At 44.1% G+C, this 16,555-nt stretch overlaps 1 protein-coding gene across 1 annotated transcript in view; it reads left to right on the forward strand.

The window, feature by feature from the left end:
- NYAP2 (neuronal tyrosine-phosphorylated phosphoinositide-3-kinase adaptor 2) overlaps nucleotides 1-16,513 on the forward strand; it is a gene marked incomplete at its 3' end in the record, with an annotated part of 63,905 nt that extends 47,392 nt beyond the window's left edge. Inside the window, exons 3-4 of the mRNA XM_009869231.1 lie at nucleotides 3,330-4,427; nucleotides 16,301-16,513. Of these exons, the coding sequence (XP_009867533.1) occupies nucleotides 3,330-4,427; nucleotides 16,301-16,513 (1,311 nt within the window). The remainder of the gene's footprint in view (nucleotides 1-3,329; nucleotides 4,428-16,300) is intronic.
- Nucleotides 16,514-16,555: the final 42 nt, after the last annotated feature.

Here is a 16,555-nt window from a genome sequence, read left to right on the forward strand (position 1 = left end):
CAGTTCAGTTCATTAGAGCCAGCGGGGTTACTCGTAGCCTTGAATTTGCACACTCGCACACATATATATATGTAGGTTCCATGCTACCCTAGAGCTGGATTTCCTCTGTCGAATTATGTGATGTAAATCAGGATCCATGTATCTTTGATTCAGTATCCAGAACATTCGGGGTTTAATTAAATAAATTCTATTGCCTTTCACTCCCGGAGGCTCTTTTTGATAGAGACACCCCTCAAGATACAGCAAGATTAATTCCTTCTGCATTTAAAGTAACATTTTAAAGAATTTTTAAAAATTTTAGGCCCCAGCTCATTCCTTCAATTTATGAAGAAATTGAATGCTGGAACCCCTTGTCGAGATTGAAAGGGAGGAACTTTCCCATTACGTGTATTTTTATTCTGTTTGTTACAGTGAACAGCACAATAAATCAGCTTGGTTTCTGAACTGTAAAAGCTGGTAAAAACCCAAAGGACAGTAGAAGATGGCAAAATTAATTTTAGTTTTTAGATGGTTTCATTTATTACTTATAAACTGAGCAAATAATAAACCCCAATCTCATAGCGCGTTTTCATATCTCAGTCTCTCCTTAAGGAGTAAAAAAAAAAAATACTCCAGAAGGATAAGATGGCCAGAAGCATCCTGTATTCCCAAAAATTAACTATGAAAGACGGATTATCCGGGCATGTCTGAAAGCAATGCGTAACCTTTGTGCTACAAATATCTCGTTTCAGAAATGTCATTTTCTGCTTATTCAGTGCGGCTCCCGGAAGGCTTTTGTTTCAAGCACTGCGCTCCTGGCTTCTGGATGAGAAGTGAACTTACCGCAGCCCGTGTGTTTTGTTCCACTTGCAGTTTGTTAGAGCAAGAGAATGGCTCGGTGGCAGGGCACTATGAAACACGGAGAGTCCCTGCCCAAGCAGAGCGAACTCCGCGAAGTTGAGGTTTTGTTTTCCAGGATCACTGGAATTTTACCAGCTCAGGGTCGTTTGTGCGGTTCCGACGTGGAACCAACCCACGTTGAAAACCCCTTTAATTACTCCGTGCTCAGAGCAGGCGGTGCGGCAGCATGCGTATCACCAGTGTGTCAGCATGGTTTGCTTTTTCGTAGGAGTTCGTGTTCCCAGCAGGCACCGAATGCTTTTTCTGCCCGATAAATGTCAAGTACTTAAAGCAATCTTGCCTGCTCCTCTCTGGAGGTTGCCAAACCATCTCCTTTCATTGGCTGTGGGATCTTGCCAGGGCTTCTGCGCTCATGCATATTTATCTCTGCCAAATGTTGGTAGCACAGGAACTGTACAAATACTCCCTGCTCCTTCCAGAAGCTCTGCACAGCTCTGTTTGCTTACGGGATCCTGGTTTTGTTGTGGTTTTTCTCTGTTATTCTGGGCCGGAGCGGTGGCTCGTGATCCATGTTCTGTTACCGGGTGCGCTGCGGAGCCCAGCCCTTGCTGTGGAGCTGTGCTTCAGCGTAGAAAGCTTTGTTAAATACATCACACACCACCTCCTGGAAATAGATGCTTTAATATAATAAACATGGCAGAGGGAAAAAACGCTTTTTAATATAAAGTGGAAAGTAAATCCTTCACCTTGTCTCGTTTTACCCTGCGTCTCATACAGCAAGGCTGGGCCATTTGACCTTTTTGTTGATAATGTCACCACGATATTTTAGGCTGATGCTACATATCACGCAACGGCAGATGAGAATGCTGCGTGTGTCACGGCAGCACTGAATTTCAACCCATGCAAAAATAACTTTACAAGACTAGATGGCAGAATGTCGATCATTTTTCCGTGACGTTTCTCATTTCCTTGTCGGCAATGTAATAACTCATGAGTGCTCTATATGCAATCCCCAACACCAAAGCACAGGTCTCGGCCGCGTGGCAGAACCTCATCAGTTGGATAAAAGCTGTGGAAATGGAAGGAGAAAGGGCTGAGTTCAGGTCTGTGTCGGTGAGTGAATATAATGTGCAAATAACAGACTAACCAGGGAAGAAGAGGTGATTTAGCTGGAAGCACAGCGAGAAAAGTCTGCTGGCATTGTCAGATACACCAGGAGTAATATTTTCTGCAAAGCCCAAATGATTCTAGTAGCCTACATCTCATTTCCCAAAGTCTCTCCTAATACATTCAAGAAAATTAATTTGGGTTAATTAAAAAGACAAACTTAAAGTGCATTCGGATATATCCACATCGTGAAAAACTATCGAGCTACCAAATAGTCTTATCTGTGGTAGCTTTTGCACGTCCCTAGCCTGCTGCACGGTGGAACATGTTAGTTGGAACCATAAGCATAATATAATTATTTTTATTCCTTTTTTTTTTTTTTTTAATTCTGGCAGGATTTCTTAGCATGGTGCATGTGGTAAATTTTGTTCTGAATTGGTTTGTTGAGTCCACCTAGGATAAAAAAATGACTTCACCCAAACGTTTAGTGAGGCATTGTGTTAACTCCAGTGAGTTTAATGAGGTGTTTTGTTAACTATTTATGCAAAGTGAACAAAATGCAATTTCTATGAGTTTCTTTATTGTTTAACTCATAAAGGATAATTTCTAAGAAACCCTTGGCCTCTCATTTCAAACGAATTTCATCGCAGTGTTTTGATTTATAATTTCAAAGACAAAATGGTCTGTTGTCTTTAGAAGTAGCCTGCGTGGGAAGGATCTGAAGCTGTGAGATACGTGGTTCCCCCTTGACTTCACTGAAGTCTCGTTAATTCACAGGATGGAGCCCAGACAAACGATTGGGATTATCCCAACAGCAAACTTTACAGTATTTGTATGTGAGTGTTTTCTTCCTCAGTCAGTGCTGGCAGAGATGTTGTGCTTTGTGCAGGGACTTTCTACAAATAGAAAGGTCTTGATTCATTACCGTGTCGCTGCAGAGTTACCGCACGGTTGGTCCCGTGTGAGCGCCCAGGATCCCGCCCGTTCTCTTGCAGCCCAAAGAGTTCATTTGGATACTCGGGTTTGTGTCTTTGGCAACTCTTGGGGTCTTTAAAATCCCACGGCGATACTTGAAAAGCGTAATATTCAAAAAAGGAAAGCCCCCTGCCCAAAGAGTTTGGGGGAGAACAGATGTCTCAGAGGAAGAGGAGCCCTCACCAGCTACTTCAGACTGGAGTGTCAGAGCCTTCCGGGGGAAGATTAGGAGTATTTGGAATTGCGGGTTATTTTTGTAGTGTTCTGCTGATGTAATGCCAGAGAGAACCAGCAACGGGCTGGCCCCAGGAAACCCATTGCAGAGTTGTGATGCTGTGACAGAGATCCTGCGCTCGGCAAAGCGTGTTACGTGCTTCTGACAAACGTATGTTTTGCTCTGTTTTCAGTGTCAGCCAAACCGAGACCTCACAGCGATGAATACACAAAGAAGATCCCACCTCCGAAGCCGAAACGGAATCCAAACACTCAGCTAAGCACATCTTTTGATGAAACATATATCAAAAAGCACGGCCCAACGAAGACGACGCTCACTAGGGACTCCTCGCTATCGCAGGTCAGCAGTCCCGCCCCGGACACGGAGGAGGAAGAACCTGTTTATATCGAAATGGTTGGGAATATTCTCAGAGACTTCAAAAAAGACGAGGACGACCAAAGCGAAGCAGTCTACGAGGAGATGAAGTACCCGATATTTGACGACGTAGGCCAAGATTCAAAATGTCAATGTGAATATGACCATCACACTTGTTCTTCTCAGTGTGCTACTCCCACAGTGCCTGACCTCGATTTCACCAAGTCTTCAGTGCCATCGACTCCCAAGGGCTTGCTTTGTGATATCCCCCCACCATTTCCAAACCTGCTTTCTCACAGACCTCCGCTGCTGGTGTTCCCACCAGCACCAGTGCAGTGTTCCCCCAATTCTGACGAGTCTCCTCTAACTCCACTGGAGGTCACAAAGCTTCCCGTTTTAGAAAATGTGTCTTACATCAAACAGCAAGCTGGAGCTTCTCCATCTTCACTGCCACCTCATACACCAGGCCATCAAAAACTGGAGAAAGACCAGACAGTATCTCATGGAACTAGCACCCCCGGGCACACCTCCTCACCTCCTCATCCTTCTACCTTGTACAGAACACAGTCTCCACACGGTTATCCTAAAAGTCACTCTGCCTCACCTTCTCCCGTCAGCATGGGTAGGTCTCTTACCCCCCTAAGCCTCAAAAGACCTCCACCTTATGACTCTGTACATTCAGGAAGTCTCTCAAGAAGCTCTCCATCAGTGCCTCATTCTACAGCCAGAAACACATTGCAAGAAGGAGGAAAGATGGTAAACGCCTCAGTCAGCACCTATGGGTCATCATCTCAGAGCGGCTCCCGCTCTCGGACACCCACCAGTCCTCTGGAGGAACTAACCAGCCTCTTCACCTCAGGACGAAGTCTCCTGAGGAAGTCCTCCAGCGGCAGAAGATCTAAGGAGCCTGCAGAAAGTAAGTTCTCATGTAATTTTCCCATATTCTTCCGTGTATGACAGTATCTTTCACTGTATTTTACAAAATCAGACACCTGCAGAAATCAAATACCTCCGAGGTCTGGATTCCTTAGATAAATTTCTTGTAATGGGAAGAAAAGCGATTGCTGTTAAAATTGTTTTAAGTCTTGATATTGTTATATTTTAAGACTTTGAAGTATGTGTGCTGCACTGCAGAAGTATACTTCATGGCTTGGTCTTACAAAAGGAGTCAGTTTTCATTAACTTTTCTGCAGCTCTAAGGGTCCCCTGTGAGGTGGGACCTTCCCACATCCTTCCTCTCCTGATGAATCCAAAGACATAACAGTTATCCCAGCAGCTTGCGGCAAAACAACCAGAAAGCGGTTGTTTTTTTGGCAAAGGGTCCATTGATCTCCCTTAACTTGGCCAGCGCTCACGGCGTGTGCGATGGCAACCACCTAAACTGTTCCAGCCCCGATGATTTCGTGGTTCTCGCTCCGAGTGGTGCCACGGGGATCTCTTCCAGCTATGCTGGTGTGCCTGGCTGGGAGCCGGGCTGTGAATCAATCGAAAAACCAATATGACCTGTAACGCGTTACCCACACGCAGACAAATGCATGGGAAGAAAATCTTAAGCCAATATTGATTTTTCGTACTCTGGGGCATAAAACTGTCGACCCACACGCGGCAGGTTCAGACAGTTTTAGTTTCGCTTATCTCCCGTGCAAATCGGGAACGACGCTGCTGAAATCAGAAGGTGGAGGTGAGAACGGGGTTACCAGGATATTGAGAATATGAGCTGGTGTGGTGTTTGCTTGATTTGGCTTTAATATTTTGGTGGCCTGCAGTCATAAATACTGGTTTATGAAGGTCTTAGCTACATGATTCAGTAGGGTTTTGCCAAGTGGTCCCAGTAATAAAAATACAGTAACGCCGGATTTGTGTGCTAGGTGGGAGCAAGTTTGTAGCTGAAAGGCAAGGCAATTCCTGTCATTGGGAACAATTACAAGGGATGTGATGTGACATTTATAAATAATTGCAGTGAATTGGTAGGGAGATTTTTGCAAAGTGCAGACAATATTGAAAGTTATTAAACAGGCTTCTTATTCATAAGTGAGCAGAAATCCTCTGTAAACCCCACGCTACACCAGATCTACCTGATGAGCTTTGGGAGCTGGGCGGTTTCACACTCACCGATGTAAACAGAAATACCTGGTTGGGAACATACAGAAATTCCAGCAGCAAATCTGGCAAAATTCTGCAAATCTTGTTTCTGCTGCTGTCTTATACCTGCCTCCAGAAAGATCATGCATATATTCCACTTGGCTGAAATTGAATGCAGACCTTTCAAGGGACGTTTCACTGATAAATGTGAAATAAATCTTGCCCTTGCAGATCTCTACCAAGAACAGCCTTCTTCTCAGCATCTCAAGGAGCATTCCGCTTGCTCCTTGGGAATTAAAAATGTGCTCTATGTCGGTCACAAACCGAAAAACAAGGGAGATGCGGAATAGAAACTGTGTTCATTTACTTCAAGGACAAAACATTTGTGTTTTAAGCAGGCACCGGTGGTAAAAAGACTGGAGTGCAGCTGTATTGAGTAAATGAACAGACTGCCCGTCTAATCCGATTGTAATTTGTCTGGTATTTACAGTAGGACTTAATCCTGTGGGATTACTGCACGGAGCAAGAACCAGGTTGTCAAGGGTTAGGGACACAGGTGTGTGCTCGGATACTATGGGGGTAAAAAATGCTCTAAGACTTACAGAAAACGCACACAAATCCAGAATTTTATATCTTTCAGTTCTACATTAAAATGATGCGCCATAAAGAATCCAAATTGTGGGGGTTTGACGTGGAATCTGTCCAGACCATGGCATTCATGAGCTGCGCTTATACCTAGTGGTAGATAGCGCAGCCTGGCCTGAGCACACAATCTGCTAAAGAAATCTTGCTCCTCAAAGTCTCACTGGAAGCCTAAGGCACTTCTTGGATTCATATTTTTAAGCTGTGGAAGAGCCATCCTGCGGGTGGCACAGGACTGACTGGGACTGCTGTGGTTTTGTAGTTGTCACTTCCGTGTAACTTGCTGTCAGCGTACAGAAAGGTTTCCAAAATCTAGAGGTTAATAAACACACACACACACAAAAGAAGTGACACAACTCTTACAAAATCATGCTAGCAAACCGAGAATATCTGCTTCTAAAATCCACAACTATTCTGAGCACATCTCAAGCTACTTTCATTGAATCCTCCCAGACTCGGCCCTTTGTGACTTGTCTGAAGCTCTCACTGCCATATGCTGATCAGGAAAAAAACCCAGCACAATACAAAATTTCGTATTCAGCTGAGTGTGTTTGAGAAATATTGCAGCAGTTACAGAGAAAATTCCCTCTTATCTTTATGGTTATTGCTGCAACTGAGTTTGTGGAAATCTGGCATCTGAGTCCAAACTCCGAATGTATTGCTGGCTTTTAATCTGTGCTGTAAACCTCGTTTCCAGTCAACAGCTTTAACACACAAGCAAAGTGGCCCCTGTAGCCTTCCTCTATTATTTTCTCACCTCTTCTCTCATTTTTTCCTGGTTTTTATCCCCCTCCCTTTTATTCCTGTGGAGCCGACTGGAGTTGCATGAGTGGGAAACAGGGAGAGATTAGTGATACGAAGGAGACTGTCACCTCAGGGCCACATTATTTCTGAGGAGATGAGCTTCCACTGAAGCCCCAGACGTGTTGCTGAACGCACTCAGTATCCCCCAGCTGCGGCTGCGATGTGCGGAGCTGGGTTTTATAAGCAGCTTGCTTATTGTGCTGCGCTCTTCTAAAAGTCCTCTTGTGTGCTGTTGGCATCTCAAATATGCATTAGAGCAGTTAGTAAGGTGGGGAGAAAAGAACAAAGAAAAATAAACCATAGGGCCAAACTAAAAATGAAAAGAATTAGTGGAAGATGGTCAAAAAAGAGAGACAGAAAGATGGAGAGAACCCCTGAAGAAAGATATGGACCGTGAAGAATGTAGAAGAGTGGAAATATAGATACTATTAATTGTCACGGATCATATTTTAACCCTTCCAGTTTTTGCGTGGGATAACATGACCTAACAGTTGGCAGTAGTGTGGGGAGGGAAGGGGTACAGAAGGGGCTCAACTTGTTAAAATGGAGTTCAGGCTGATGTCAGGCAGCTGAGACCCTCCCATGAGGAAATCCTGGAGTTAGAGTGGAATTTTTTTTATTATTCTCTCCTTCCTTTAAATGCTGTGCTTTCCTGGAAGCTAGAAAGCATCTTTGGGTTCCCTGTTAGATAGAACGGTACGTGGGAAAAGAGGGTCAAGTGAAAATCCATTCCACGTGGGTCTGTCTGGTTGCTTAACCTCCACTTCTGTGCATTAAACGCAGGACAAGGGATGTAGATGGATGGGGCAGGATTTCAGTTTATGTATTTCTAACAGAGTTAGGACGAGAAATGCCAGCCTCTGACGAGGCTGGCTGTAAGAAGTGTTATAGCTACTCTACTGAATGCCATTGCTCACCTACTGCACAGCTGAGAGTCAGGGCCAGACTGAAATTTGGAAGCCCACATCATTTCTAACCTCTAGGTTAATGCGTTTTCTCTAGTTTTATATAAAGGGAGGTCAGCCTGATTCTCCAGGCCTTTTTCTGCCTCGTAGCGGTGGATTGCATGCGGCCCGAGTGCCGCGTTCAGCCCGAGGAGATCGCTCCAGCTCTGCAGAACTGATCCTGCAGAGCCGCAGCGACTCGTGAGCCTTTGCCAGAGGTGGTTTGGCTTCTTCGTCACAGGTGAAGCAGCTGTCTCACTAGAAGTTACCTTTCCTGGTCTGATGCCCCATGATATGCATGAGATTAGACAAGGTGATCATAGCAGTTACATCTCATTCGACGGTCCTGAAAATAGACCTGAAAGAAAAAACTTAGAGGAGGGAGCTGGGGAGGTGCCAGAGGAAAAGGAAGAGAGGGTAAGAGAACAGCCGCCTGGGAAGAGAACGATGCTGGTTTGCCACTGGAAGGGTATGGTCCTACCACGTGTAACTGCATGTAGTAAAAGCCTGAGGAAGGCTGCGTCAGGAATAAAAATGACTGGAGTGTAAACGTGGAGGTGACCAGCTGTGGTCAGTGTCCTTCAGGAACCGAGCTCTTGGCAAAAGACTGGTTTTGCAGTTGGGTGGTCTTGAGTCATCCTGCCCCAGTAATCCCCCAGCAATAGGAGATGGGCGCTGGGCTAAGTATTTTGATCCAGATCAGCTCGCCGGCCAGCTGGAGCCACGTACTCGCTGAAGCTGACGTGTGTTCCCCAGTCCACGACCGTGGGAGATCTCCGTTTGGAGGACTTGTTTGGAAGGGGTACCTCATCAGGTGCCGTTCCTCCACCGAAACGCGCTCTTGCTGCCTTCACGCAAAAGTGAGCGCGACTGCTTTAAGGGTATCCAGTCACTCAACGCTCTGATGGGTGGGATGCCCCCTTCATTTTTAAGATGAAGGAATGTCTTTGTTAAGTGCAGTTATAAAAACAGAAAACACGCGTTTTTGAGATGATATGCAATGGTTTCGCTAATTGGTACCGTGACATTGTCTCCTCTTCTAATTCAGCAATTTAGGCTCATCAGAAAGTCGGGTCCTCCTGGGACTGTGTCGGTGTACAGAGGCACTGAGGAAGACATAATGTCATAAATAATTGCTCAGGTTTTTCTGGAAACAGCTGTTGTTTGTGATTATGTATATGGATTTTTTTATTCCTTCTGTTTGTATATACTCGCCTGCTTTATAGAATTTCTGGTTAGCAATTTAATCAACTCTACTTTTTATGAAGAACTAATAAACTTGTAAAGAGGGAAGAAGAAAAATTAATAGGGATAAAGCTATTCTCTTTTTGTTAGATTTCAAGTAAAAGACAGTTTCAGGTAAAGGACTGAAAAAGACATTTTCTTTTGAGGTTTAATGTACAGGAAGACATCGATTGTGGGAAAGTTGTTGAAAATAAAGGGAAAGAAATGCCTTAAATTCATTTACTGGCACCTACTTCTCTGTGTTGTGAATAAGCAAAGTAACATGTGCTGCACTTAAGGATGTGAATAATGATAAAAGGTTCTGAATTTTAAGTGCCATTGATTTTTTTTTCTTTCCTTTTTTTTTTTTCCTTCCCTGAACAGACCTTTCTAAGCCAGAGAAATATCTCGGCCTTTAGGCCAAAGCCTCAGCACTTATAAATCACGGCTGCTTATTTGAAAACGGGAAAGCCACTCCAGTTTACACCATCTGTGTCTCTGGCTTTCGAGAAAATGAATGTGTCCTTTGTGACTAGAACAGCTCGTGTTCAGAAGGGTGCAGTCACACGGTGGGACGGGGAGAGTTTATTGTCGTTTTGTTTCAAAGGGAACCACACAATTTATGACCAATTTGTGAGTGCTCAGTAATAATGTTAAGAAATGCTGATGTTTTCTGTAAGCATATGTTACCTTCAATGAAACTGCTGAATGCAATTTGTTGGAAGTTCTCGCTGTGCTTTTTAGGGAAGGTGGGATCAGTGCAGGGCGTCACCGTCCTCCTTTTGTGAAACAACTAAGGAAAAACAAACAAACAAACAAACCAACAAAAAAAGAGGCTGGGAATTGGATTGCTTTGCTTTAAAGGAATTTGGCAGGGAATCTGGTGTGGCCGGCTTGGGGAGGGAGCCGTGCTTCAGCTCGGTCTGCCGTGACAGCCACCGGCGGCATTGGACATCAACGCCTTCCAAGGCCGTGCCCTGTGGAGCTGCTGGGGGATTGCCTGGTTGTCTCTAACCTGGTGCCAGCTGGAGATGATTTATTGGAGAATCATATGGAGCCTTGTCCTGGTTTGCGGGCATGATGTTTGCAAAGCGCTCAGAACCCGCCGTGTTCCACAGGTGGGTGTTTGGAGATGGCACTGAACAGGGAAGGAGATGTCGGTTGTTGAGGAGAATGAACCCAAGTCCCCTGGAGCTCACCACCAAGCCAAGGACTGTGAGCTTTAGGAAGGTGGAACGCTGCGCACACTTCAAGGAGAGCAGAATTTATCCTGAGTGAGAAAACTGTTGCAAACAAAAATCTATGGATTTCTGGTTTTTTTTCCTCCCCCAGAAACTGGAATATCTACATCATAGCCAGAGGAGCTGCTTGAGCTCGTTGTTAAATGAAAGCCTTTTGCATGCCGGCTTATGAGCTCAAACCTGGTTTCATGATCTCTTGAGCTGCTGTCATTGCATCTTTAGAAGAGATGGAGTTTAATTAAATGCCTTATCTGTACTTACAGTGGCACTGCTCTGGCTGTAGGAGCTGTGCTACTTTAAGAGAAGATGGTGGGAACTTTGGAGGGACTAAAGGAAAGAGCAAGGTTTCTTCCCTCAGTTGTAAAGTCCTACAGTGCTGCTGGCTGCCATCTCACCTCTTAATATTTCTTACTATCACCTGACTGACCTGTGGTAACAAAGGCTGGCCATTTCTTGGGCACCGGGGTTTTTAGATCCGTTTTTTAAAAACATACTTTGTCTGCCACATCTGATTTGATTCCTGGCAGAGTGAGCTCCGTTCTAAACCCTGTCATGAAAGGCCCCATGTAAAGGCCCAGGAGGATGAACCTCGGGGCATCCCACTGTAGGTGAGGGCTCCTCTCCTTGTTCTAGGCTGTTCTTCCTTGCAAAACCACTCTGCAGGCCAGGGCACGGAGGTATCCAGAACATAGCAGTGAGCAATGTAAAGGCTAGGAAAAATTACTGGATTCCTCCACATTTTTGACTGTGTATTATCTAATCTAGCCATAATCATCCAATAAAAAGCTTTAGACTTTTAACTGAGAAAAGGTGGATGTGCTTGTCCTGAAGTTTTTTTCTGGACCTTCCAGGAGTCTCTCAGTAACAAGAGACACCAAAGAGTTAGAAATGGCTTTATTTGGGTTATATACGTAGCATTGATTCAGATGTTGAACCACGAAACCGTAGGGGTGTACAAACATGCTAAGTATAGCTCAAGTGAGAAGTGCAGGAACACTGAGGAAATAATTGTCAGGATAATAATGCATATTACAAAATTAAGCTCATTTACATTTGGTTTGATGTGAAGGTGAAGGTTACTTTTACTCCTTTGAAGGGAATTACCCATCCCTAATAATTATTTTTTTTGTTAAAACAGTAACATGCAATTAGCACTTTATCTGGCATTTTAGAATGAGTAAGGAGAACTATTGTTCTTGTAACTACTCATCTGAAAAAGAGAAGCTGCGTGTTTAATTGTGCTGGAGATGGAAATTATTTTTCTATGCGACTTAAATTTGTAACTCCAAAAGTGCCTTCTACCCGGAAACCTACAGCTATTTTCCTGCTCAGGTAAATGCCTGGCTTCAGAAATCGGAGAGCAAAATCCAGGTAGGACTAACGATGAGACAAGGTCAGGATTCCCTGTTACAGGTAAGAGGTGTTGGTGGCAGAGCTGTACAAGTGGGGCAGCTGTTCTGATAATGAAAGGCAAGTTTTCTCATCCATCAATGGAGCTGATAAAGAGAAGAGCATTGATGAAAATATCTTTCATAAAGGTAGGTAAAACAGAGACAAAATAGCCAGGAAAAAAATTATTTTCACTCCAACTTTTAAATCAATTTTTTAATGTGAAAACATGAGGGTGAGCACTTCTGTCCCCAGTTTTCACACCCAGTGCCCGTTACTGTCTCTGCAGTTTTTGACAAACAACAGATTCTCATTTACTACTGAATCTGGATGAAGGCATAGACTTTAAAAGGATTTAAAAAGAATAATTGCGGTCAAACAATGCAAAAACCACTGCATTCAAATTGCTGATATAGTTCAAAGGCTGTTTTTCAGCAGAAAACATGACCTAAAAAATGTTGACAAGTTTAATACAGTCAGCACTTCTATGAAAGATTGATATTTTTTAAGTGAAGCTCTGAAACTTAGGGTCATGAACTTTCGGCAAAAAACATTTTTCTTAAAGTGCCTGGATATTTTAGCTTTCTCAGTCAAAAGATCAGGCTGTAGGGTAGGGCAGCAGCACAGGCACATTCAAAAGATCAACTGCAGTATCGTACAAAATCATTAAGAAATAGCGATGATCCCATTGGAAATGGGATATGTTGTCTCACGTCTATAACATATGCCAAAATATGGTCATCGTGGATCACTCAGCTCCCCTTATGTAGGACATTAAACAATGTTAAATGTATGGCTTACCATGCAGAATTTTGAAAACTTCATCTTCTGAGTGACTGAGAATGCCAGCTGAAGGTTATTGAAACAAAGAATTCTACTCTAAACCTACCTTATTCTGTTCTGTTCTACTCTACTCTACTCTATTCTATTCTATTCTATTCTATTCTAATGTTCCATCCCATCCTTTTCAACCAGATTATAGCAGTCATAACATGAAGAAAAAGATTTTTATGCTAAAGCTTTAGATGAGCTTTTGGTATAAATATCTCCCTTCTTTTGTTAGTCTTCCGTTAGTTGCCACGTGGGTTTTTTCCTTTTCCTCTCCTGTTCCCCTGGCCAGCCTTGCCCACCTGGCAGCTTTGGGTGAGGCACAGAATAGCAGGGAATCACCTTTTTTTAGCAGTCCCTCCCTCCCTCTGGAGCTCTGTAGCAGGCAGAGCTGATCTCTGCCACGTTTCTCCGTGTAAAGCAGGCCAAAACAAACGCGGCGCCGCTCACGGACACATGTGCTCGGTGCGCGCCGGGGAGCGTTTCAGCCACGTCTCCTCACCCTTTGGATGTTTTTTGAGACTCTTTCAGGCTCTCGATCGATTTGGCACAGAACTAGGTCAGAGCGGCTTTTAATTGAACAAGCTGGCTGCCGCAACTCTCGTTTAACTGTAAAAAAAGGGGTATTAAAAATTGATATGCAAAGCAAACTTCTCCTCAATTAGCAAGCAGATGAAATCAGAATAGACAAACCGCCACAGTTAGCAGAGATGAGGGAATGGCTTTCTCTGGCAGCGTAACACGCTCCTCTTCCGAGGGGCAGGACGGCTCAGGCACCGAGCGTTACCCGTGTTTCTTGCAGGGGGCATCAACAGCCTCTGCGTTTATTTCGGGATGAATTTACAGCTGTGCAGATCGGCCAGTCACACATAAGCAAGCCGTTAAGGGGCAGCTTGAATTTTTTAAATCTAAGAGATTCTAGCCAGCGCCTTATTCTTGACATGGAAAAGCCTAAGATTTAGGTGAAATAAATAAGGAAAAATGCATATCTTTGAATATTGAAATACTGTGACACCTGGAATTGCTTGCAACATTTGAACGCCTTTATGGCAGTTCAACCAACTGTATCCATAAATATTTAGAGCAGTGAATTATTTCTTGAAATTTACATTTTTATGTACTGTTTAGGCTGGCGAATTATTGAACAATAAAGTCACTCTCCATAATAATTCCAGCTTTCAAAATACAGTACTTGACTGAGAAAAGATTTGCCTGTGGCCATCAGAAGAATGAGGGAGCTCCCAGCCTAGTGCTGAGCTTCAGCATCTCCTAGCTCCAAATTAAGGTTTTTAACAGCATGAGGTTAGCTTAGATCCCATCTGTGTTTCTGCACTTCTCAAATAAAAAAATATAATAAAAAAGCTGTGCAGCAGCTCCTTCTAGGAGAAGATATGTATATACAACTGGGATCATGCTTTCAGCGGGTGAAGTGGCCGTTTAAATCCTGCTGTAGCTTTTATCAAGGGGTTGCCCTGTTTGAAATATACTGGTTTCTTTTTCAGCTGGTGGAAGGTCACCAGCCCAGAGGTGACCGCAGGCAACAGCTACATATTTTCAAGTGAGCAGGAAAGTAATATTACAGAAAGCTACATAAACCACTGGCATGTTTTTCTGACTGAGTATCAATGTTGGTGATAGCCATCACCAAATAACAATGACTGAGGTTCTGTGATGGGTTGCATGACATTATAATCTGATTCAATCTGTTTTCATTTTTAGGATATATTACTTTTCAGATAAACTGAGAACTGAAAATCCCCAAGAAGGGATGGCGGAATGCAAATTTACAAAGTCTAGACAGCCCGCTGAAAACTGATTTTCTACACCTTATAAAGAAGGAGACTATAAGCCAAATCTTTATTTAGTCTGAGTATTCCCATAGTTTCCAGCTGGTTGCAGAGAACCGCCGGGGCTTTGATGCTGCTGATAATAAAGCTAAGAACGCACAAATCATTTTTATCAGGCACCAAGTACAAATGCTTCTCGGTTAAGTAAACTGAAGTGGGCAACTCTGTGGTTTTGCGCTCAAACCGGGGTGTCCCCACGGCAGCGCGGGGCTGGCGGCGTTAATTAAATCGCTCGGAGGTCTTGTTAAGCCGCTGAGGCACTCACGTGTTCTGTTCTTCTGGCTTTGTCTTCGCTTGGCTGGAAAGCAAGAGCAGCAATCTAGACAGCGTCCTGGATCAGTGGGGAAGAGGATTGTGTGCGTTTCCAAAGAATTGTGTGACTTTGTTCCTCCTATCTCTTCACAGATAAATCGTATCTTACAGAAGCGAATGTTCTCGGTGTAAAGAAAAAATTCAGATGTGGTCGCATGTATCTGTTATGTGACAAAGTACAGAATTATTTTTGATAGATGGATGCTTAGGAAAAGAATACAAGAGCACTTCTGTCAGTAACTAAAGGTTCAGGTGCAGTTAGGATTTGGGCTCTGCGTCTCTCGGCGCGGCTCGCTGTAGCAGGCAGAGCTGTGCCACGGACATCTCACAGCAAAGGTACCCGAGAGGCAGATGTCGTGTTACACCCACACTGACTGCTCCTCACCCTTGAGCTCTGCTGGGGTCACCGACCAGGGAAAACAAACAGTTTGGGTTTTCATTACAGTGACTTGTTGCATACATTAAAGTAGGTGAGTGATCTGCAAGTTCAAGGAAGAGGTCTGGGTTTTGAAGGCGTTTTGTCACATAAAATGCCACTGAATCCTATTTATGAGGCTTGCTAAACTGGGGGTGCTTTATCATTTTCTCATGGAGTGTTGCTGCCCTGGTGGTATATGCTTAACATTAGTTTTTACTCATAACTGGTGGCAATTGATAAAATACGCTATTGCACCGTATATCCAGTTAGATGTTTTTACGTGTTTCCTATCTGACGTTTCATTGAGGAAACTCCAGATTGGCCACGTTGTCGCTCATCTAGTTTTCATCTGCAGGTTGGAACATCAAAGAGCTCAAAACAAGATGAGGTTTTGTAACTGTTGTGCGTAGGCAAGGTCTCTGCGGTGCAGACATCTAATACTGCATGAAATAAGGGTCTTGGGAAAAGAACAGAAAATCACTGACCGCAAAGAAAGCAGCCATTGCTGCTTCACCGGAAAAATCATTCGACCAACCGGCTCTTGATTTTCTCCTGCTTATATTGAGTCGTGGTGTTGCAAGCAGAAAGTTGATTTCTGACTCCAAGGGTTTTCCAAGCAAGTGAAATGTTATTCCCTAGGTTATGGTGCTGGGCACACCCAGAACATTAACACAGGGCACTCTGGGGGAAGATGAGCTTTTTATTGGCACTTATGAGGAGTACAGATTATGTCGCTCACACAGAATTGCCTTAGGAGGAGAGAGCGTCCATAGGAAGTGCCTGAAGAAGAACTTGTTCCCAGTGAAACGACAACTGAGAAGAATTCAAGTATTTCGATATATCAATAATAAAAGCATAATTCGTTAGGATGCAGCTTTCAAAAATACTTTCCTGGCACATAAAAGATGTAACAGAGCGGTTACTATAGGTTTCAGGCCTAGATGCTAAAATCGTGGTATGGATTGTCCTTAAAAGGTTTATGGTTGGTACAGATGGAATATTGAGCAAAAGATTGTTCTCTGATGTGGGTTATCAGCAGGCACCCGTCTCTTTTGCAGAGCCACTCGATGAGCTGAAGATCAGAAGTCACAGCACCGAACCCCTACCAAAGCTGGAAAACAAAGAGCGGGGAGGCCATCACGGGACGGGTTCCTCCAGGGAGCCGGGGAAAGCTCAGGAATGGGACGGGACGCCGGGCCCGCCGGTGGTGTCCAGCAGGCTGGGGAGGTCCTCGGTCAGCCCAACCATGCTGGCTGGAGGCAACAGCTCAGGTACGTCAGGGGCTGTGGCAGGGATGATCTCATGACTCTCCT

Source organism: Apaloderma vittatum, unplaced genomic scaffold (assembly GCF_000703405.1).
Source record: "Apaloderma vittatum isolate BGI_N311 unplaced genomic scaffold, ASM70340v1 scaffold5850, whole genome shotgun sequence".
Lineage (NCBI taxonomy): Eukaryota > Metazoa > Chordata > Aves > Trogoniformes > Trogonidae > Apaloderma > Apaloderma vittatum.